Source organism: Pocillopora verrucosa, chromosome 14, assembly GCF_036669915.1.
Source record: "Pocillopora verrucosa isolate sample1 chromosome 14, ASM3666991v2, whole genome shotgun sequence".
In the NCBI taxonomy this organism is placed as follows: Eukaryota; Metazoa; Cnidaria; class Anthozoa; order Scleractinia; family Pocilloporidae; genus Pocillopora; species Pocillopora verrucosa.
The window spans coordinates 5,247,203-5,271,813 of record NC_089325.1 but is presented as its reverse complement, the minus strand read 5'-3'; the positions used below and the strand labels follow the sequence as shown (position 1 = coordinate 5,271,813).

Here is a 24,611-nt window from a genome sequence, read left to right as displayed (position 1 = left end):
TGCAATTCCTCCAATCAGGAATAAAGCTGCAACAGCCCCAATAGTAACAGGGATGACAGCCTCATTTTTGTTGCCGGTTCCTAAAATTAAGAAATGACATGAAATAACAAGTTAGTTATACCTTCATGGGATTGCCGTCCAAATGTTGACATTTAAGATGTGTTTGTACGGTCCTGCATAACTATTGTGATGTTTACAATATACTGTGGTTGGCTGCAGCTAAATAGCCAAAGAAAAAACAATTCATTTACTAAGTGAATTAATAGTTACTTGGAGTTTTAGCTACTGTCACAGCTATTGGGTTGTTGGTAGTTTTATCATTTTCCGCAAGGCTTGCCGGTTACTTCTAGAGTTATGTTATTTGTTAAGAAATTCAAATGACCTTATACGGTTAAATTTCTCGGAAACAATATCATGAAAATAATGGCGAATATCAACAAAACATCAGATAGATAGTCAGGGTTTGAAACTACTTTTCTTTTAAGTCTGAAAGTCCTCTTCTCCGAGTCGCAACCATTAAAAATAGCTGCATTGGTATCACAACTAAGAAAATCCGAGATTCCATTAAGCGGTGAATCGACCCTCCGTATCGAACGAAGGCGACGATGATTTCAGCTACTCTCATCATGTCTCTGTGGCTCCCAGGTAGGTTTAAGAACACAGTGTTGACATTGTCAGTAATCAAACGATTTCTTCATTCTTTTCTTTTTTTTCATCGTGACCTTCTACAACAATGCACGATCGGATAAACGCACAAACCCGGAAGTGCCTCTTCGTCATACCACCTTAAATTAGGAAATTAAGTCTAAACCGGAATTATGTACATTTGTAGCCTGATTTTAACACCGGAAACAATATTTAAAGCAATTGATGCTTAACACGGACAAAAAAAAGGTTTTTTAGTTCTAGATTAACTGCTTAAGGTGAAAGTGAAAGTAATCATCAATAAGAGAGAATTTAATGTTTGGTGTACGGAAGATATATTAAGACTTACTAGATTTAACAAAGTCTAAATTAGAATGAAAACATTTCGAATTTCCAGACCTGAAAGCAAGGATTTTGCGACCCAACAGAGAAATCTGAAAAACAGGATCGGCAAACGGTTGGTTTAAGAAAGAGATGACCGCGAACTATATTTTTGAAGCGGCTGAAGACACTGCTTGTGGAAGACCTTTCATAAATAATTAAATGGCCCTATGTTTAGCGATGTAGTCGCTACCGGTTTATTCTAAAAAATATTCAAAAGCTAAAGAGCGACATCTGAACTACGATTTTTGATAAATATTCAGATGATTTATTTCCGAGAAAGAACAAGACAAAGAGAAAGGCCATTGTTTAGGTTCAGTCTGTGCATAAATCAATTGACAGTGTTTCAGTACACGAATGGAAAATAAGGAATCTAGAATTATGGAAATGAAATACGCGGAAACTACAAATCGTTAACACGCACCTAGAGACCATTTGCATTTGATCAGTCTACTTGTCAAACTGATACATTATTATTAGCTTTTTAAAAAACTTCTAGAACAATTCCGTTACAGGGAAAAAGTACGGAAGGAGTTCTTCGGTCTTTGGTCAACGGAGAGATTTGACAACTTAGCTTACGAAGTCGCTTCTGATTCTGCATTTAGGCAATAATAACCATTCTATTGTTTTTCTTTTCCATTTCTTTCCACGATTTAACAGTATTTTGCCAAGGAGGGCATCCTAAAATTGTTTCTAGACCAAGTGATCCCCTGATTGCTCGTAGCGAAGACAAAGCTACGCTTAATTGGACGCTTGGATTGCTTCCCTCAGAGACGTGGAATAGTAGCATATTTGAAGTGGCGTTTGGAATCTGGAAAGATCCAGGATTCCTGAAAACAAAACTCTTGGCCATCGATAGACATGGTGAGGTACTGATAAGACCAAACTACGAAAAGAAAATTAGCTGCGACTTTAACATGTCCAAGCTTCAAGTTGCATTCACACTCCATGGTTTAACCATGAAGGATGAGAATCACTATTGTCTTCAGGTTGAGCTTGGCCTTCATCAGCCTCCTTTGACGGATCCTGTGATGCTTCTTCTTGAGGGTAATATATTTGTTACATTTCATTTGTGGAGGAATGCCACAGACCCGGAAGCGGGGGTACTTGGGCAAATATGTTCTGAGTATGTGCCTCTGGCCACTCAGAGCCCCTTGCCCATAGTCTTTCAGTGGCCAATTATGGACCCCATCTTAGCCACTTTTAAGAAAATGTGATGGCTTTCCTTCTTTGACTTTCACTTCTGATTTAGAAAAACCTTATTCTCAAATATCTAAACAGATTCTCCTAAGATAACCAGTCCCAAACAGGAAAACTTTTGTGAACGTTGGGGACAGCTTGCGAATAAACAGCCAAGCAAAGGGTCTTCCTGCACCAACCATAACATGGACGAAACAAGGGAGAACTGTTGGTAATGATACATTGGTTCTCAATGGAGTAACGCCAAACGACAGCGGAGTCTACCTGTGCAGCGCTCACAACCAGGCTGGTGAAGACCATAAGGAGATTGTGGTTACGGTTTTGGAGCATAATTATGGATCAAAAAAGCTAACAGGTTTTAACAATTTGTTTGTCGAAATAAATACCCATGAACTAGATTGCTAATGCATATTCTTATGTTGGTGACTGAATTTTCATTTCCAGAGCATTTCCATCGGCGCGCTCTGTGTTAAACGATTTGAAAATTACAAACACTCCCTCACTAGTAACCGAATGGAATCATTACCTATTCAAGGAGTTAGTTTCTCTGATCTTTTTTAAGCTAAGGATCTCTTTCGCACAAGTCATGATATCGACCACATCAATGTCCCTGTAATCTTAAGCAGTCCACGTTACTCTAACAAGGTCCCACAATTTGATATCTTCTCCTGATATCGATCATCGGTTCGATTAGCTTATTTATACATTAAAAAAAAAAGTTTTCAATTTTCAATTTTCTGAATTGGCCAAGCCGCTCATTCACAAGTTAATTACAGACAGACTGATAACCGAGGTGGTCTCCCCTGGCCTCTCCTCTAGTCTTTGAGGTCTCTTGTTGTTGAATTTGTATAAGTATTACTTCTGAAGCTGCTCAGAAATAATGACGACGATTATAATGATAATCATCCTTCCTGCTAAAGTGCTTTCTAACTTTTTTCTAGTTCCTCATATGCCAACACAAACATCACATGATAGAGGAAGTCCTGTGTGGTTATTTCCAGTAGTCATAGGTGTGTCAGTTTTTTTAATAGCTGCAGTGGTTGTCTTTCGCTTGCGTGGGCACCGCTGCAAAAGGAACCTCGCTTACAAGCAGCATACTGATGAAAAAGCATCAGGTGAGCATTCCGAAACTGCCAAGATCTAGCCCAGAGTCGATGAGGAGGCTGCGGATTAGTGACTGAACAGTATACCTTGATCATACTCTATCATGGAATGCATCATTAGCTGGTATGCCGAAATAGTAACGAAAGTAGTGATACAATTTCTCCAATTTTTTCTCTTTCTCAACTTCCTGCCGGTTTCTGCTCCTAAGCCTCTAAATTGTCTCCACTGACCCGATAGTTCTGGTAAGTTAGGAATAAAACTTGCGTTATTGTAGTACACTATAAGCGTGCTTTAAAATGATTGCTAAGGAAAAATAGAAAACTTTAAAACAGATCGATTCATGTTATTGACGGGACAAAATTTTCTCATCGAGAAAATGAGAAATGAGTTGCTTTGACAAAAATCGTCTACTAGTCTTTGAATAACATTCTGACGCACCTATTTGATGAGTGCATCGGTACTCAAAATCCTTGTTTTACAATGTTAGTTCGGAACACAACCCAATCACTGAAAAAATTCCAAGAACTTGCAACTGAATTGTTTGCTACCTTAATTGGCATGGAAAGGCTTGATAGGAGAGAACTTTTAAAAATTAAAACCTGTAATCTGGCCTAACTTTGGTAAATAAAGCAAGAATACAATTTTCTGCGCTACATGTATAGATATATATACATATTTTTTTTTTCCAAAGCAACACTTTTAAACAACACGTTTCCTTGTATCCAAGAGTTATAGAACAAGATATCATAAAATGCAAAAGATTTGCCTTTTTAGTAAGGGCGATTGTACCAAACGGTCGACAATGAATTCCGTAAAAAACTATCAAAACAGTTTAATCAAATATGATGTGCCTTTTCATTTCTTTTAGAAATGTTTATAAGTACAATCCTGTCGTTTCAGTGAACAATCTCGAAAACGGAAAGAGCCTTCGAGCTTCAAGCAATAAAGGAAGCTACATGCAGGGTGAATTACAATTTGATTTGGCCCGACAACCAACCCTTGTAGTAATCTCCATTTTAATTTATAAACACTACTAAGATAAACTTTCATCGAGTCTAGTTTGCTTTAGCTTTTGCTATAAATACAGGATAGGAGTCGCATACGGTTCAGAAGAATGCGGAAGCATTTACCTGTTGGTGAGAGAATCAGAAAAGTGTACGAAGCCTTACCAAAAACACATCAAGATTCGCTGGAGAGACGCCAAAATAAGTTTTAACCCTTTAACTCCCAGGAGTGACCAAGAGAAAATTACTCCTTACAATATCAATACATTATCAACCAGATAAGTGATGAAACAAAGAAAAATATCAATTTGGGGACAATGAGTCGATCCAATACTAAATTATTTGAACTAAAATTGTAAGAATTGTATGGTTGACGGTAAGGAGAGTAAGAACTTTTAAGAACTTTTCTGTCACCATCTAAATCAAGCTCCTGCTGCTTAACCCTTTAACTCCTATGAGTGACCAAGACAGAATCTCTCCTTACAATATCAACACAAAATCAAGCAGACGAGTAAGGAGAAAATAGAAGAAGGGAGACTACAAATTGATCCAATGCCAAATTCTCCAAATTGAAATGATTAGTAGTTTATGGCAGACAGTAAGGAGAATTCCTTAGACATCTTGGGAGTTAAGGGAGTTAAAAATCACAGGTAGACAGGATGCTTTATGAAGAAAGACACTTCTCAGAATTTCATTGTTGACGTGTCACGCCATGAAGGCCCAACAGAGCGGGCTTCCCTGCAATCAAAACTTTTCTAAGAATCACATCTGACAATATCAAGTGATCTTAAAAAATTATGCTTGTCTTTTGATAGACAAAATACCCAAATTTGTGCATACTATAAAATCGATATGTTGTCCCCTTTGAATTATGGGGACAGTACGGTTGTCAGAAATTAAATATTGACCAAACTTCCGCGGAAAACTTCATGCAAACCTCTTGAGACTCTTCGATTCCTTGTTTCTGCCGACATTCCGAGCGATTCTAGGATCTCGGCTCTTAATTCAGTTGGTTCAAGATTCTACGGTTTCAAGGACCTGCTAAGACATAGCGATTTCACTGTACCCTGAAGTACGGTTATTTCGTAAAGTAGAACATCGACACGATTCCTCAGTTGAACTGATTAAATTTCTTTACAGACATCTGATACTCTTAAGATGTTTACAGGGCATTCCCGGAAACCCAAGAAAATGCACTGTCATTATTACAATAGCGCATGGATGATGCAATTCAATGAAAACGCTAACTCGACATATGTATAATGGCTGTCATGGATTTACGTTTGCGCAAAGTTCCCTTCGGCAGTTTTTGCATGGTGACATTGCTTCAAGGTAAGTTTTAATGCTGGCAGCATGTACGAGGAGATGATAACGTTAGTAAGTAAAATAGAATCTATAAAGCTTTGAAATTAAAGAGTGAGATCGGAAAGTGATGCTCCGAATATGTTCGTGCCTTTCGACAACAAAGTTGAGGTTCGAAGCGCTGCGTTGAAAACTTACCACACAATTGTTAGAATTATTTGAAATGACTCATCGTTCGCTACTGAGTTAGAAGATATTTCTGAAGGCATCCACAGCCACTGATTTTCAAGAGCTTACTGCTTTTCTCGGAAATATCATATATGATACGAGCAACAAGTAAAACGACTGCGAACGAGACTAAAATAACCCAGCTCAAAGGCATTAAGCGAAGCAGAACCAAGGCAAACGACGAGGAGAAAATTGTTAAACACTTTCTGAAGAATTCGACGAGTGGCCGGATGGGTTTCACGTCTCTAGCGGCGCCAAACCCGACAATTTTAGCGTATGTTGTCAACAACATACGTAGTGATGAGATTGGAGGACGTATTTCTCGAGAAGAAAAAACCTCAACAATCGATGGAAACAGATTTCTGGATTCAAAATTTTTTGAAAAAAAAAAAAAAAAAGAAAAAGAAAAAAGAAAAAAACAAGCAAAGAACGGTTACCCGTCGATATGAACTTGATCGCATCGAAAAGAGGATTTGGTGGCCAAGCATAATGCGTTAACATGATGGTGCTATTTCGCGACATAGTGGATCACCACGGAAATTTGATGATCGTCTGGTAAATGAAAAGCATTAACATCGGTGTGCTGGGTTGGAAAAAGAGAACTGTTGATTATGGAAAAGAGTAATTGACACGAGTTGTAAATCAGAGAAGGTGCCAATAAAATTGTTGACCATTTGAGTAGAGAGTGAGTTGAAAAAATATGTTTTAAGAAAAACCAAGACAATTTAAACTAGTCGTTTACAGGTCATGATTGCTCAGCGATAAACGAGTCGCATTAAAGTTTTCATAACTTACAAAATTACGCCTGAATTGATTGTTCTATTAATTAATTATTAATCATTTGATTTTGTATTTTCTCATTTCCTTGATATTTATTTTTAATAGTGGCTTGTAGTATAAGCTTCACAGGGGACATACCAGACCGTACAATAAAGGCCAAACTAGATGACGACGTCGCTCTGGGCTGGAGCTTCTCATTCAACGATTTGGGAGGCAATCCAGTTGGCCCATTTGGTGCTCCAGACGTTTACGAAATCAGCTTTGGCATTTATAAATCTATACATGGCGAAACTTTCTTGCTGGATTTGATAGAAAAATGGATTGGAGCCACTCAAAATACAAATTAACATTCATTCTGAAAAACATTGCTATCCAAGATCAGGGAATGTACGGAGTGAATGTTGAGCTTGGCTTGAGTCAGCTGCCGCTCAAGGATTCTGTGATTGTTATCATACCAGGACTCTCGTACGTGGTTCAAAATGGCAGCTCGATTGTCCGTAAAGGTAAGGCAAATTAATTCAGTGATATCCTTAACCCTATAAAACTAATGAAATGTAGACTTCAAAATTCTGATATTCTAATTTTTTTTAGAGTCAGCCTACATGATGGAACCTTTTGAACTATCGTTTACAAGATCGGAACACGACCGAACTGCTGACCGTATCAAGTACACACTCAAAAAAGATAACACAAGCATTTTCATTATTGGAATGAACAGAGAAGATAACAGATTCAGTTGCTCTCATTATGTTACTCCAAAACCTACACCCTGTTCTGATGATTCCTTCTTAGTGAACGAAACTTACGTTTCTTTCAAACTAAGAAATGTTACCCTTCAAGATGCTGGTCGATACCTGTGTATAAAGTATTCATCGGGGCTCTACAATACAACATTCGAGGAAATCGATCTTAATGTACAAGGTAACGTAAGCAAGTATGTTTGAATGATTTACTGACATTACAGCCAGCCCATCTTTAACCAGAGCTGAATTTAAGAAAGACCATGAATTTTCTTTCATTTGTTCTTTTGAAATTACTTGCTCAACTTAATCCGTGATAAGTTTAGCTGCTCCAGGTGCAATCCTTTGAGTTTGCTGGTAGGGCCTGAAAAAGAAAAAAAAATTCTCACCCATGCGCTGTTTTAAAATCAGTTTATCTTAGGAAATTTCCAGCGTGCTGATTTCAACTTGTCATTAATCTTTGCCATCTTCTTTTATGTCTTCTATTAGAGAGACCAACTGTAGAAATAATTGACGATGAAACATCAGCTCCCAGGGCAAAAAGCAGTTATTCCAGTAAGTATCGATTGTAAGCCCTACCAGTAAAAGAGTCCAGAAAATGAGTCGATAGGAAAGTAGAGTAAGAAAAGATAGAGTCATAATATAAAGTATGCACAGAAGGGAACGGTTAAATGTAGAGTGGTGTTGTAAAGCGGTAAATGCATTGTCGTCGAGAAGGCCCTTATTATCAACTCTTCGGCACGAGCTCGTGGGAAATTATGAGACTTTGAGCTACGCAAAACGGCGATCCAGACTCTCGCAGCAAACCATTCCCCGACTCGTCTCCAATCTTTATGCGGGCAGAGAAACGCGCGTCCCGCAGCGCTAATAACTAGGGCCTACTCGCAGGCTGGTAAGTTCAAGGACTTCGTAAGAAGTATAGGCCTGAAGTTGCATGGAGTGGTTGGATTAAATTTGAAAATGATTGTAACGATGTGGAGTGGAATGTACGTAGTGCAGCATGAGCCATGTATCATGCGTGGAGGGACTTAACGTGGCTTATAGTGTACTCTAGGTGGTGTTAAAGAGGAGCAAAGTACTAGGAGAGTCGTCAGCCACAGTGGACGCAGGTGGGATTGACTTTTTGTAGTCTGCACTAGTGCATTATACAATTAAACTAGCTTGTTTTTGGTGAGACAGGGTTTTATTTGGTGTGGAATGGCATGAATTAATCTGGATGGGGATGAAGTGTAAACTGTGTGTGAGTGATGAAGAGTGCTGTAGAGTAACATCAGATTGTGAGTAACATCAGATTGTGAGTAATGGAATTAAGTTGTCGAATGTGTTAGATTGCTGTGGGAAAAGAGTCCGATGGAGATGTTAGGCGTTGAGTGCACAGAAGTAGTGCCGAGTTGCACAGAGGATCGTCTGTGGGTGCGTGGTACTTGCGTAGAATAATGTGGCGAGAGTAGTGCTGTATAGGATGAAGTCGTAATTAAGGAATTACAAGAGCGGTTTGCAGTATGCTCAGGTGTGTAAAGGCAGGAAAGGACTGAAACAGCTGGTAAAATGCACAGCAAGAGAATATCAGTTCAGGCCTTATTTTACAAGTTAGCGCTTAGCCACCATGTAGGCGCTGAATTTCAAATAAAGTGAAGTGCGATGGAGAAGCGAGTCAAAATGTAGGATATCTAGGACTGAGAATAATTTGCTTCACTGTTATTGATATGGTTGTGAGTGTATTGCTGCTGAATTAAAAAAGAAAGAAAGAAAAATGCTAATATTTTGAAATAGTGTGAGGTGAAATCTCTAGGCTATACAAATTAGGAAATACGAAAAAAATTTCTTTTTGTTAGTTTTGATTCCCTTAATTAATTAAAGTCACTCATACGTTTCATTCTTTTTCAGGTATTCAGCCTGTATGTCAAGTATTGGGAGCAATATTGATCTTACAAGCAGTACTCGTCTAGAAAACACACCCTTCACCGTGGACGGAGGAAGCATTGAACATCAGTTTTACAAAATATGATGATATATAATGACCCCCTCCCCCCCCCCCCAACCCCCGCTCCGTGCTTGTGGTTTAGAAATTTTGAAATGGTTTGGTTTGAAACGACCACGAACTTGTAACGTTAACATATGTCCTAATAAGGACACAGTATACGCTCTTTGTCTTCCCAATAGCGAATGTGTAAGACTATATTGTGACGCAAAGAAAGTTCTTGGCCTTTTCACGCACCACAAATAATATCCAAAATTCTTTCACGTTCACGTGAAATTCAAGATGATCACGTTTCGAATTAAAAATAAAAGCCAGATTCACCAATTAAAATGTTCACTCTTTCATACCTGTTTTTAAAGTTCTTAATCCTCCGAGTTTGGCTCTTCGAAATAGAGTGAGATATATCGCGCAAAACAAAATGGTTCACGAGTCACGTTTGATTCATCTCTTCATTCACGAATCACGTTTATTTAAATCAAATTTTAAATCACGACTCACGTGACAAAAAAATCTCCAAATCACGCTTGCGTTAAAATTTCCGACTGGTTTGTCTTATAAATTCTGTTGCGTGACATAAGGTCAAAGTCCCTTATACTTTATACTTTAGTTTCAGGGGACCCTCCCTTTGACATAACGTCACGCAACAGAATTTATAAGACAAACCAGTCAATTATTATAAACAGACATTTTTATATCATCTGATCTTCTAAAGAACTCTTAACAGAAGGTAAAGGACCCATCCCGCTTTTTTCCCGAGGTTTGGGAGCTGTTGTACACAGTCTCAACAAACCTTGTCAGACTGGAATCTTTTTTTAGACCCCTGAGTCTTCAAAGAAAGACTATACCACAAAGCGCTGTACTGCTAAAGTAGTGTTCATTACTGTGATGGTCGCTTTCACGTTCACTTCTTTTTCCACAGTTCACATATGTGATTTTCCTAGATTCACAGTCATTTATTCATCACTTTACGGGTTTATTTGGAGCCAACGTAGTGACCAGCTCCCAGTTGGCTTGTTAGCTTATTTGGTAGAGCGTTCCACAGGTATCGCAATGGTCACGAGTTCAACTCCTGTAAAGGCCTGAATTTTTTTCAAGCCTTCTTTTCGCTGCTGAAGTAGTGTTCGTTACTGCGATAATCGCTTTCATATTTACTTCTTTAGTCCGCAGTTCACATACATGATTTTCCTATACTCACAGTAATTCAAAGCACATAACGTCACGCACATTAGTGACATCACTGCCCCGAGTTACTAGGGAGTTTAAGATACGGTCACTACGGACTACGGACTACGTCTGGGCGTGAGAATCCAAGCCACGCGTGGACTGGGCCGACTACGCTAAAAGGGCGCGAAAATTGGAGTGTTGTTTGACGTTAAGATCGTGACAACGACTACGGACTACGGCTGCACTTGGAAAAAAAAATGTCCTTCGAAGATGCTAGAAACGCCCTTTTAATCGCTTATGCGGATGGTTTTCTGGATGATGAAGAGTTTATTGTTCTTTACGATTATTACCAACCCGTTAATCCTTCATTTCCGTACTGGAATTTTGATCCATTCTGTTTGGATGTGTTCGACTCTTGCGAGTGCGAAGCTCACTTCAGGGTGGCCAAGGATGATATTCCGATGTTATTGAACGCATTGCGGATTCCGGCGAGTTTCAAGTGCCCACAGGGAACAGTTTGCAGTGGCTTAGAAGGACTTTGTTTACTGCTAAAACGACTAGCATACCCATGCCGCTATTTCGATTTAATTAAGATTTTAATTTAAAATTCATAATTTTTCTCAGAAATGACTTTCCTCTTAGATTTGTTAAGCTTTGTGTTAATTGAAAGTAAAATTAACATTTTCTCAACAATAAAGCTCAAAACTGGTCAAAAATCGGCAAAAAAATACTTACGTAGTCCTCACTACGCGAATCTCCTCGACTACTCCCCGTAGCCTGCAACCACATGACGGACTGCGAAACCCACGTGCTATCGAGCATGCGCAGTAAATCTCGAACCAGGTCCTCGCCGTGTATTACCGTAGTCCGTAGTCCGTAGTCCGTAGTCCGTAGTCCGTAGTGACCGTATCTTAAACTCTCTACTGTCTTGGAATTTAGTCTGAAGATTACGTCTTGTCTGCTTGTCTAATTTTTCATAATATTTCTTGACAGAGGTAGGTGTAATAACAACAAATTTTGGTTTTAGTTCGACTCAAGGGTTTCAGTTTCATTTTCGCGTCAAGGATCAAAATATTAGACTAGAGCGCGGCGGGAATGCGACCATGCGTAAGTTTCATATTTTTAAATGTCGACATAGATCGTGATCTTTTTATCATTTTACAAAGTCTATTGGTATTTTTCCGTTAAGGTAATCATTTTTGTTCACTTTAGACAAAAAAAACCTCAATAATTTTGGTCTGAGTATGCTGGTAGAAAATTGAATTCGCGTGAGCCACGAGAACCTCGTGGTCATGATATTTTGCTGACTCGCGCACATCAATATGCAAATTTGGTCTCACCACGACCTCGTCCTATCAAAATCGCATGCTGACATTTACTATCATGTGATTGTAGGACTCTTAATCGAACTTTCAGAGTCACGATTGGGCATATGCAATGAAACGCGTCACATTTGTTTGCAGCGTTAAACCCATGCATCCCATAGTAGTGCCATCCTTTCACAGAAGGGATGACACTTTGATAGGCAGTATACAATCTATTTCATTGCCACAACCCTGTGGTTTAGGACTAGAGGCTCAAAGTGGAATCACAGGATCTTTCAAAGAAGCTTACATCATGACGACTCTCCAAAGAGTCGGATTTTACGACTTATTAAAAAAGTGCAAATACTTTTTACTGCAAAAGACTTAGGAATCACAATATTTCATTTAATTAACAGCTACACCAACATGTGTACGAGCTGTCAACCTGAGTGTTGAGAACTGTAGTGGTAGGTGAAAAATATGTTTCTGTTTATAATTTACCTATTAACTGATTTGCATGTTTTTGGCTCTTAAACATCAGTCGTTCAACGCATTCACAAGGACATTATCAGCAAAAACAAGGCCTTCAGAGAGAATCACTTTTGACTTTTGACTGAATAATATAAACTCATGGTGACCACTGAAGGTGTCAAAGAATAAATTTCCCACCCCTGTTCTTAACCTACAGCTAATAGTAAGTTAGTAACTCATTCTCTAACAAATTTAAGGCAGCTTCTTGGTTATGTCCAGGTACGTACTGAGGTTAAAATAGCAATATATGTTTCAATATATCTTTTAGTTGCCCAAGGTCTCAAGAATTGTATAAGTGTACGACAAATATGACATCTAATTTGGTTATACTTTTTCTTTTCTCAACAGTTCCCGTATGATGGTAAACATATCACTTAACAATCAAAAAGCTAATTATGTATACCTTGGTGAAGGCTCTCCTGTTACCCACCTGATCAAGCTCCTAGAATGAGAAGATGGTTGTGGTGCCTGTTACAATGAGGTACCTGGGTGCAAGAAAAACTATTGTCTTAGACATTCAGGAGACAAAACTCTAAATATAACATTAAAAGAGATTACCAAGTCCATGGAGGGCTTTTACAGGTTATATCCATACTGCTTAGGAACTAACCATAACTGTACAACACGCCAACCTTTAAAGAGTTTCATGCTCTTCATTGAAGGTAGAGTCAGATCACTTACTTTAACCTTTTAACTCCCAGAAGTAATTAACATGCAACTTCTCCCCTGTAACATGCATACATTATCCAGAAAATGGGTTGCGAGAATACTTGAAATTATCAGGTACAAGATATTACCTTGATGAAACACCAAATTCTCATAACCAATTTACAAGAAAATGTGGAGCACCTAGAGGAGAGAATATCCTGGTTGCCTCCATTGTTGTTTTAAATAAAATTCCTTAGAATGTGCTTCTATCTCAGTAAGCCTAGTGTATATATCTAAAGAGCATCTTTGCTTGCATGAAGCTATGACAACTACTGAGACAGACTCAGGCCCTGCAGAGCAGGTTTCTTCACTAGGTAAAAAGGTGTATCTAATGAGGAAATGCTGGAGCAGAATAATAATTGTCTACATGTAGCTATTTCTTGAATACTTCAAAATTGTATCTAAGGTTTCTGCAAGCTAAGTGACTGTGGCCCTGATGGTGGTGTAAAAAATTAAGGCTGAGTTAAATTTAGTGATTGTGCAACTTAAATGTGATTTTACAACCAAGTAAATTGTGGCTCATATATAATGAGGAAAAAAATTAGAATATAGGATAAGGCATTTATGTTGTGAAAAATACTCCTCATGGCCCTAGGTTAGGACACTTTTATATGGTAGAATCACATTGACTTCCAACTTGACTTTTGGTATCTGTTTACTGAAAAGGCCAACAGCTACATTGTAACTTAATGTGAAAAAGTGACGACACAAACTTGCTTTTTCATCATTGCAGATAAGCCAGAGCCAACAAAAGTGACAACAGTTGAGACAGACTCAGGCCCCACAGAATGGGTTTCTTCAGGTAAAAAGGTGTATGTGATGAGGAAATGCTCATGCAGAATAATAATTAACAAATGAAAGTGTCTTAGCTGAAAAAGCTTTTCTTGTGAGACAAATTAGCACACTGTTCATTATACAGTTTTTCTTGCTTTAATTTGTTCTAAATGTAAAATGACAACAAAAGTCACATAATTATAATATAACTATGAATTCATCCCACTCAATGTCTTGACTGACAGCAGGCTTCACTGCAGTTAGAATCTCATACAGCTTGTGTACTTGTACTTCTCATTGTTTACTTTAAATTTTCTTTTTCTTCTTTCGTAATTACAGGTAACACAAATGATATGGTCATCACAGGGGCTGTTTCTGCTACAATCATAGTTCCCATCTTGATGGTTTGGTTTATGGTCTAACCCCTCCTTTCTCTCATTTTTGTCTGCTTTGAAGCCATAGATACTGCAATTTTGTATTATTTTTGCTATAATGTGAATATTCTCCTGTAAATAGGTACTTCATCTGGATTTGTAAGTAAAGTGTATGTGTTTGTAGTGAGCCAGACAAGTTTGAGAAATCATATTTGGAGGGATATTATAAATGAAATGATTTAGCCCCTCCCTTTCTCTCGTTTTTGTCTGCTTTGAAGTCATAGATGTATTGTGAATATTACCCAGTTAATAGGTACTTCATTTAGATTTATAAGTGAAGTGTACATGTTTTTCTGAGCCAGACAAGTTTGAGAAATCATTTATGGAGGGATATTCTGTATTATGCTTAACTTAATTAAATTCTTGTTTGACATGGCAGTGGGATTGGAGACAACTTTATCCCTAGTACAGAATTTATTTGGACACAGCAAGCAATGCAGATTGAAATTATTTAACCCTTTAACTCCCATGAGTGACCAAGACAGAATTTTTCCTGACAATGTCAATACAATATCAACCAGAGAAGTGATGAGAATAAAGAAAAATACCAATTTTGGGATAACTAGTTGATCCAATTCTTAATTCTCTGATCTAACATTGTAAGAATTGTATGGTTGACAGTAAGGAGAATTACAAATTTGATCTCTGAGTTAAAGGGTTAATAGGCTGTTTTGGATTTGGATTTGAGAATATCATCACATGTTAAGTGTTACAAATTGTAAAATAATGCATCATATTTCTACCTTATCTTTCAGAGCAAAAATGCCAGCTGAGAGTACCATGACAACAACTTAATTAAAATAAAACTGCCCAAAAATCCTACTCTCAAATGTGTATCCAGCACACATGCGATAACATAGAAGAAGCGAATGTTGATAGCTTTGTTGTGCACATGATTTTTAATCCATTCTTACTGGCAAATACACAGCATTTCCAATCCTGTTTAATAAAATGATAATCCTCATTAGTCACAATTTCCATGCAGTAATTTATTTGTACCCTAGTTTCATTGAGTAGCCTAATATAATTGGTTTAATATAAAACAGAGTGCCGTTATACAGCTGTACATGACTTACATATACAAACTCTTTTCTTAGGAACCAACATTATAGTCATCTAAATATGCTACTCAAAAAGAAATATGTCTCTTAATTTATGCATCTTACAAGGCACTCTATTCACCTATCCCTCAACAATAGCCAACCAATAATGTAAATGGTAGTTTTAGTATAGATTTCCTTTTGACCGTACATACCCTTCTCTATAACATGTCTCTTAATTTATGCATCTTACAAGGCACCCTATTCGCCTATCCCTTAACAATAGCCAACCAATAATGTAAATAGTAGTTTTAGTATAGATTTTCTTTTGCCCATACATACCCTTCTCTATAACATGTCTCTTAATTTATGCATCTTACAAGGCACCCTATTCACCTATCCCTTAACAATAGCCAACCAATAATGTAAATAGTAGTTTTAGTATAAATTTTCTTTTGCCCATACATACCCTTCTCCTCTCTTTAAGCTGAAAAACTTCAGTGGCACTTCATGCTTGCAGCCTCCACCGAAGACTGGGCTGTCATCCAGCTTTGTGGATTTGTTCTTAGAATGAAGATTGGAACCAGTTTAAAACTTGTCTAATTAAGAAAAAAAGATTACATTCATGAGCATAAGATAAAACAAAAATTACTGAATGAATACTTACATAAACCTTGGAAGCAGGTGGGACCACTGCCTCTGCAGTGCCTGACATATTGACTTTAAAGATACTCTATGTTTTGGCTTCTGGTTCATGCTCGCAACACTTGATTTTAATGGGATGTTGCTGCCATGTACACCATAGTGTGTCCATACTTTTATTCTTCCATAATATTTGTCTTTTGATTCCTGTCCATGTTGAAAGCAGTGATAGCTTATCAGTGGTCAGTATTCCTTTCATGAAAACAAAAGACACCCCAAAAATACCAACTTCTACAATATAACAGCCCCTATCTGTGTTACAGGTAAGGTATCAGTTATCCTCAGTAACTTACTTGTTACAGCACTTTCACTCTAAAATAATCAGAACTTTAAAACCAATTACAAAAGAAACAAAGACCCTCCTGGAAGAGGTAACCACAACATTGTACTAATATTGATATTAGTACAGGTAAAAAGCATGACTACTGATTGTAGATTGGTAACCTCTCACAAAATATAGTTACATATTGTGCTGCTGTTAGTTACTTACCATGCAAACCAACAGCTATAATATCACGCACATATCCATGATCCATGTTGTGAGGTGTAGTCCATACACACTCACCAAACTGATATGGCAGGAATCCTCCATCCTATGAGCATATAATACCCTAGGTGAATCAGGTGACTACAAATCACACACCCCTTAAATCAGCCAATTCTATCAAAATTGCCAAAAATGAACTTTACTTCGTTCTGAGTGTAGAGCAAATTACATGACTGTATGCTTGCAAGAAAAAATTATGCTCACCGCTTTCGCTTTTTCCTCTGTATAAAAATGAGGCAGGTTTTACTGACATAATACATATTGAAGTTGAGAAAAACTTCATCAAGTTAAGTAATTGTGTAAAGATGATATATACAGATGTTAGAAAAAAAAAAAGGATTACTCTGAAATTAAACCACAAGACAACAGACTTACAAATGAAAATGCCTAACAGCCAGAGTTCAGATGAAATCGGGTTCCTATGATGGCTGGTAAGAACAAAACAGTCACAAAACCTACAACACAACCACAAACTTAAAACAGAATCACAAAATCTGAAACACTAACACAAAACTCTGTAACACAAACACAAACTTAAAAGAAAATAACAAAATCTGCAACACTAACAAAAACCCAAAACCTTGTGATTTTGTTTTAAGTTTGTGTCTGTGTTGTTAGAGTTTTGTGTTAGTGTTGCGGCTTTTGTGATTCTGTTTTAAGTTTGTGTTGTAGCTTTTGTGACTCTGGTTTGTTCTTACTGGCCACCGTAATTGAAAAGGTGACTGGAGGAGATTTTGCTCCATAAATCTTCAACTCACCTTCCAAACTTCCGAGTGGTGAAGTGATCTATCACCTGCGTGAACTATGTTAATATGGTTTTCGCATAGGAATTGCAGACTTCAGACTGCATTTGACGCATCTGCTGCAAACCTCTTCTTCGCAGAAAGGAGTGACACACATCTGCCCCAAAGGCAAAGCTTGCCAGGTCAACAGTGCTGAGACGAGCTGCCCTCTCGCATGGAGCAGCGTCGCTGTTCTCTCATGGTAAGCTTTTAACTTGCGCTTCAGTCGCACTTTTTGATCTTTGTTTGGTTCTCAAAATATGAGATTCGTCTTGGCCTGGAGAAAAAAACCTCTGCACGTGTTCGGATAAGAGCGTTGTATCAATTAATTGCTAGGCGGCAAATCGAACTGGAACACTAAACTTTGACTTTCTTATAGCTTTTCTTCATTTAAAAGTGACTACATTCAAACTCTTTTTCGACCCAAAATTGCGCTTAGGATGCATAATGGTTTCCAAAGCCGTTTCAAGGGGTTCCCAAGCAAGGTAGCGATACGTAAATAGGCCCCACTTTGACCGTTCGTGTGCGCTAATTTGAATTCGCATGTGAGCATAGGTGTTTCACTCCGGTAACCACAAATTTGGAATGAGTTGCCAGTAATCGGATCCTTGCGTTTGAGCAAAGAGTTCTGAGATCGCCACGGGCAAACATTGTAACTCGCTATAAATGAACGTGTGTCGAGAGGTTGTTTTGACGTCCAAAAAGCGATTTTTGCGAGAGATTAATGCTTTCTCGCCGCAGTTTTATAATACATGGATAAAGATATGTTAATACGAGGGTAGTGTAAGTTTTTGTTGGAATTACCACGAAATATGTTATAAAAAACACTGAAAAACTTCTCTCCTTGCGTAAGGTCTATTGTGAAATTGTCTCGAAATATTACAAAACTAGCAAGGAATCGCTAGGAAATAACTCATTTAAGTCTTTTCAGTTGTATTTATATATGAACTGCCTGTTTTCATGCTTGTTAACGTATTTAATGAACAAATTACGACGTTTGAAAATATACCTCTATTAAGGAGAGAAGTCGTTGTCCACGGAGATGGAAAATATTTTTACCGAGCTGTTGCTCTCCGAAAGGATGAAATAAGCGATGGAAAACATGAGGAAATCCCTCGCTCAAGTGATAATTTGTTTGAGAAAAATCCAAAGGTCTTTGAGCTGCAACTTTTCTTCTCGAACTCCTTGAAGGATCTTATCAAGAAAAGCAAGATCACGGGAACTCCGGCAGAAACTGTAGACATATCACCGGTTGTGCATCACTCCTAAAGGAACCGATTTGTATCACTCATCGTCACAGAAGAAAGGGTTCAGCTTTGAGCCAATTATCAACACTGATTCGTTCGTATTCATTCTTCAAAACAAAGAAGCAGTGTAGGTGATTCATCACTTTAATGTACCGCAATAATATTTAATTCTCAAGCAACTATTCTAGCGCTCTTTTGTATTACCAAGCCAAGAAAAACGCTGGAAGTACTGAGACTTAACACAAGTACAAAAAACTGGAACAGCTCAGTTGAGTTATTCCTTGGCGATTTGTAGTTATGTTTTCAAAATTTCGAGACTATTACGCGATGTCGAATTCACAATAAACCTTACGCATGGAGACAAGTTAATCGGTAGATTTTACTACATATTACATGGTTTATCAAACAAAAACTTACGCCTTCCTTTGTATCAGCATTACCCAAATCAATTTCTGATAAAAGAGCGGCGAAAAAGAGAAAATCTCTCGCTAAAATCGTTTGTCTCGACGTCGGAACAACCTTTCGCCAGACATTTCCTTTTAGTGAGTTGCAATGTTTGCCCCCTGACGATCCCAGAAATCTGTGCGTAAACCACCACCCTCGGCACCTCGGCATTGTCCCGATCAACCAATGAGACAGCGAGATAAAACAGACAAGGTTAAAGTACATACCAAAACTTATTCAGAATGTTATCTTTCTGTGTAAACAGACGGTACGAGTCTCACTCAGACGAAGGGCTAACTCTCGGAACCTCTCCATTTATGGATGACTATACGCCTAAGATCACGTTTTCTCTTCTTTTATTTTGGATGTTATTTATGGACGGAGGTAGGTGTAACAAAGAAGCGCTCTATTTTTGGTGTTTCTGTGTGGAACAATCCCTCACGATCTTGTTACTTTGCCTACTCGCTCATCGTACTTTATTTGTCACGTAGGTCGATAAATGGCAGCTAAAAAGCTGATGTGGATACGTCATCGCAGAGCACGAAACTATACAAGATCGACAACTAGTACGCCCATCCTAAGGAAAAAAATCGTTTCAGGTAATCATGATTTCACTTCGGTAAAGCTTTGAAATCGGTGCACGAGGCCTACAAGACATATTTCCAATGCCTTTGAAGTTTTAATCGCCCGCAATATATTACCTATCATTCTGTCATGTGATTGTGGAATTATATCATTTCGCTTTCGTTTCGCTTCACTTATGACGTACAACTGGGCATGCGCAGTGAAACACGTTACCCTTGTTCAACACAGATCTACGATCGGAGTGTTATCCTTTCACAGAGTGGACGACACCCTGATAGTGTAGGCAGTGCAATCTATTTTATTGCCACAACCCTATGGTTTATGACTAGCGGCTCAAAAACGGAACGGTAGGATCTTTCAAAGAAGCTTCCATCATGACAACTCTCCAAAGGGCCGGATTTTAAGACTTTTAAAAAGCGCAAATACTTTTTATGTCAATTGACCTTCGAACCACTATTTCATTTAATTTACAGCTGCACCTACATGCGGAGGAACTGGAGGTGCTATCAATCCAAGGGTTGAAATTTTTAGTGGCAAGTGAAACCTACATTCCTGTTTATAATTTACCTATTTACTGATTTGCATGTTTTTGGCTCTTAAACATCAGTCCTTCGATGCATTCATAGGGACATTATTAGAAAAAAAAAGACCCTAAGAGAATCACTTGTGACTCAGAATTAATAGAAACTCATGGTGACTACTGAAAGGTCAAAAGCCCAAATTTCCCACCCCTGTTCTTAACCTACAGCTAATAGTAAGTTAGTAACTCATTTTCTAACAACTTCAAGGCAGCTTCTAATTGTGTTTGGGTATGTGCCAAGGTTAAAATAACAGTATGTGCTTCAATATCCTTTTCAGTCACTCAGGGTCTCAAAAAGTGTTTAAGTGTATGACAAATATTACATTTTATTTGGTTTTTTCTACAGTTCCTGTAGGTGAAACACTGAACATGACGGTGAACATATCGTTTAAAATTCAAAAGTCTAACTACCTTTACCTTGGCAAAGGCTCCCCTGTTATTCGCCTGATCAAGCTTCGTAAAGGAGAAGTTGGTAGTGGAACCTGTTACCATGAGGTGCCTGAGTGCAAAGAAAACTATGGTCTGAGACATTCAGGACATAAAACTATTACTATCACAATAAAAGAGGTAACCAAGCTAATGGAGGGCTTTTACAGGTTATATCTGTACTGCGTAGGATTTTACCACCATTGTACAACAGACCAACTATTGAAGAGTTTCAAGCTGATTATTACAGGTAAACTTTAATTTACTTGATTTCAGAATATTCTGATTGCCTCTTGCATTGTTGTAAATAAAGTACCTCAGGATTTGTTTCTATCTCAGTCAGCCTAGGGTACATATCTAAAGAGCATCCTTGTCTGCATAAAACTATTAATCGAATACTTCAAAATTGTATTTATGAGCTCTGTAAGTGTGGCCCTGGCAATGGCCTGAGAAATTAGGGCTGAATTAAATTGAGTGATTGTGCAACTAATGTGATTGTACAACCAAATAAACTGTGGCTCATATACAGCAGGGAAGAAAAAAATATATTCATAAGAAGAATAAGGAATTTATGTTATAAAAATTACTTTTCATTGCTTTAGGTTTTAGGACAATTTTGTATGGTAGAGTATCTAATGAGGAAATGCTTGAGCAGAATAATAATTGTCTGCATGTAGCTATTTATTGAATACTTCAAAATGGTATTTATGAGCTCTGTAAGTGTGACCCAGACAGTGGCCTGAGAAATTAAGGCAGAGTTTAATTGAGGGATGCTTTTTTATCATTGCAGATAAGCTAGAGCCAACAAAGGTGACAACTGTTGAGACAGACTCAAGCCCCACAGAACAGGTTTCTTCAGGTAAAAAGGTGTATGTTATGAGGAAATGCTCGAGCAGAATAATAATTAACTTAGTGTCTTAACCATGAAAGCTTTTTCTGTGAGACAAATTGGTAAGCTGTTAATTATGCAGTTTTTCTTTCTTTAATTTGCTCTAAATGTAAAATGACAACAAAAGTCACATAATTATAATATAAATATGAATTCATTCCACTCAATGCCTTGACTGACTGTAGGTTTCACTGCAGTAAGACTCTCATAAAGCTTGTGTGACTCTTTTTCCTTTTTTTTACTTAATTAGAATGCATGCTACAGACTTCCCATTTTCATAATTGCAGGAAAACCAAATGCTACACAGGCCTCAACCATTACAGGTTCAGGCTCCAAGGAACCAGTTTCTGAAGGTAAAAAGGCATCGTTTAAGCTACTGGAATGAAAAATTAATGATTAAATTTAGGTATCTAATGGGTAACAAGAAGATGGAGTGTGAAGCTTAAGCCCCATTATATTGGGTATAAAATTAATTCAGTCCATCGGAAAATCAATTCGCACATGTAGTTTCACTTAGTTTACTACTAAGCTGCTGTAAAACATGAGGTGACTACATGTATATCATAAATTAATATACACTCAAGTACTATATTTTTTTTTAAATAGACATAAAGCATGTCAAATTTTGGGCTCTTGTTTTCAAGATATTTAAAAGTCTCATGGATGAAGCTTTTAAATTGGAAAATCTATCAGTTTGTCAGTCACTCGGTCAGTCCGTTAATCAACACATGCATGAAGTATGTAATGCTCATTAATTTAGCTCAAAGTTCATCTGGAATGCATTACTTTCATGTGAATCTCCGTAAATGTATCCTAATAAGTTAACCAAGTTGAACACACAATAACCTATAAAATCTTAATTTTTTACTTTTTCTAAATCATTAATTGTACTTTTCATTCTTTAATTTTCCTCTTTTTTTCTTTTGTGAGTACAGGAAACACAGATCATGAAGTCATCATTGGGGCTGTTTTTGTTACAATCATAGTTGCCATCCTGATTATATTTTCAGTGGTTGTTTATGTGCAACCTCATCTCAGGGTGCGCATATTAAGATTGTGTCAGAATGCATGTACTAGAAGACAGACTGACTCATCCTTAGTAAACTGTTCACATTGAATGTCTTGTCTGGGTGTAGAGATAATAAGTTTTTCCTTTCATGGGAAATGTATATGTGAGTTTATTCTTTTATTTTGCTTACACAAAGGTACTTGAAATTCTTTTGTACTGTGTACCTTGTGATAAGTAGCCCATAAAAATCACACTTAACATCTATGAGTGAACGCCCACCTTTTAGTTTGAGAACACTTAAGCTATTGACTGTTTGCAGGAATCTTTTAATTAAGGCAGTTTTCTTTGTTGCCTTTTATGTTTTCATTACAATTTGAGTTGTAATTAAGTTAGATTTGTTTTTACATGCTTTTATCTTAAATTTCAAAAGTTTTCACTTTGATTAATGGGAATTCATTGTATTATTATTTCAGTTTAAGGTCGTTTTTGAGCTACTTGGTTGTTAACCATCACTTTGGTTTTTGTGATTGCAAACCAGAAACTAGCCCCAAACACCTTGGTAGGCATATGCCCAAAGCGATGCCTTGCTTGAATTTTGTGTCAGTTGCTGCAAATGTAACACTTGCGTCTCAACAAAAAGCAAACAGTTCACTCCATGAAAGTGTCTTGCATTGTGTGATGCAAGAGGATCCTGTTAAGAATTTGAACACATGATAAGGAACAATATGGGGAACAAAATATGGTCAAGTTACAAAAATATTTCAAAATATGAACATTTTACGTGTTAAATGAAGAGAACTAACTCATATCTTGCATGTCTGTCGAGGTTTTCTGTGAGCTTGGGATGCATGTGTTTAAGGTTTTCTTTTGTCATTTTAGATCATTGAGCACATCACTCAAGGTTGTTTTAGGTTATTTTAGAGATAACTTAAGATCATTTTAGGCCATTCTAATAACAACAAAGGGGAGAGCTAGATCTTTAAGGGCCCTTGATGAATTGTTTATGGTCATGTGTAGACTAAGGCAAGGATTCCTAAAGGACCATCTAGCTCAATTATTTAATGTATCAGCATCTACAGTTAGTAGAATATTTAGAATGTAGGTTCAATTTTGTTCTTCAAGATTGGATATTAAACCCTTTAACTCCCAGATCAAATTTTTACTTCTCCTTATTGTCAACCATACAATTCTTACAATGTTTGTTCAGAGAAGTTAGTTTTAGGTCAACTAATTATTCCCAAATTGATCTTTTTCTTTATTCTCATCACTTTTCTGTTTGTTATTGTATTGATATTGTAAGGAGAAAATCTTTCTTGGTCAATTATGGAAGTTAAATAAACATTTGGCCCAGCAGAAAAGTAATTGACTGTCTGAATCTTTTAAAGTAAAGTACAAAATGTACTCAAGTCATAGTTGACTGTACTGAGGTTAAATGTCAAATACCAAGCAGCTTGCCATTGAATAGAGAACTTTTCAGTGCATACAGAAATCACACAACTTTGAAAGGGTTTGATTGGTACTTCTCCTGGTGGAGCAGTGACATTCAAATTCAACTGTATACAGGTTCAATCTCTGATCGAGAAATTGTCAGAAGGAGTGGATTTTTAAATCTACCATTTGATGACAAGACTCCGTTATGGCAGATAAGGGATTCACAATTCAGGATTTGTTGCCTTTGGGAGTTAGTTTAAACTTGCCACCCTTTCTTGGAACATCTTCATATGTGGCTGCAGAAGATGTGCTAAAAAAACAGGAAATTGCAAGTTTAAGGATACATGTAAAATGTGTCATCAACAAGATTAAGAATTTTCAAATGAATAAAGGGGTAAGTTTCTAAAGAAACTGGTGCTGCATCAGTGGGAGAGTATAGCAGGTTATTTAGTGTTAAGAATTGAGTTGAAAATGTAAATTAGGCACCGCAAAGGGTAAAAAAGCTGATGTTTCGAGCGTTAGCCTTTCGTCAGAGTGATGGAATCAACTCAGTTAACACTAAATTACCCTCTAAGAATTTTCAAATCTGGGACAGAGTTGTTCCACTATATCAAATGGGAATTGTAAACCAGATGTGGGCAGTGTGTGC

The 24,611-nt window shown here is 37.4% G+C and overlaps 3 protein-coding genes and 1 long non-coding RNA gene across 5 annotated transcripts; all 4 read left to right on the top strand.

The window, feature by feature from the left end:
• Positions 1 to 394: 394 nt before the first annotated feature.
• On the top strand, positions 395 to 3,971 carry LOC131782832 (uncharacterized). Its single transcript, XM_059099568.2, is given in 5 exon segments — positions 395 to 645; positions 1,687 to 2,073; positions 2,308 to 2,344; positions 2,346 to 2,581; positions 3,168 to 3,971. Coding segments are annotated over 5 exon segments (903 nt in total). The 5' UTR covers positions 395 to 605; the 3' UTR covers positions 3,371 to 3,971.
• A 1,549-nt stretch (positions 3,972 to 5,520) lies between these two features.
• On the top strand, positions 5,521 to 9,704 carry LOC131771901 (uncharacterized). The gene is made up of 5 exons (XM_066161875.1): positions 5,521 to 5,666; positions 6,750 to 7,147; positions 7,236 to 7,565; positions 7,874 to 7,939; positions 9,272 to 9,704. Exons 2-5 carry the CDS (start codon positions 6,961 to 6,963, stop codon positions 9,331 to 9,333), a joined length of 645 nt encoding a protein of 214 aa, XP_066017972.1. The 5' UTR covers positions 5,521 to 5,666; positions 6,750 to 6,960; the 3' UTR covers positions 9,334 to 9,704.
• Positions 9,705 to 10,595: 891 nt separating this feature from the next.
• LOC131771178 (uncharacterized) lies at positions 10,596 to 15,186 on the top strand. Of its 2 annotated transcripts, none has more exons than XR_010716272.1 (5): positions 10,596 to 11,524; positions 12,250 to 12,300; positions 12,713 to 12,845; positions 13,806 to 13,874; positions 15,036 to 15,186. It is a non-coding gene; the product is annotated as an uncharacterized lncRNA (long non-coding RNA). The 2 variants fall into 2 exon arrangements; XR_010716271.1 differs by lacking the exon at positions 15,036 to 15,186 and adding an exon at positions 14,186 to 14,251 and having other exon boundaries at positions 10,598 to 11,524.
• Positions 15,187 to 17,337: 2,151 nt separating this feature from the next.
• On the top strand, positions 17,338 to 23,898 carry LOC136278159 (uncharacterized). Its single transcript, XM_066161545.1, has 8 exons — positions 17,338 to 17,553; positions 19,308 to 19,426; positions 19,534 to 19,641; positions 20,101 to 20,160; positions 20,554 to 20,883; positions 21,424 to 21,492; positions 21,810 to 21,875; positions 22,458 to 23,898. Exons 3-8 carry the CDS (start codon positions 19,542 to 19,544, stop codon positions 22,637 to 22,639), a joined length of 807 nt encoding a protein of 268 aa, XP_066017642.1. The 5' UTR covers positions 17,338 to 17,553; positions 19,308 to 19,426; positions 19,534 to 19,541; the 3' UTR covers positions 22,640 to 23,898.
• The last annotated feature ends 713 nt before the right edge of the window (positions 23,899 to 24,611 follow it).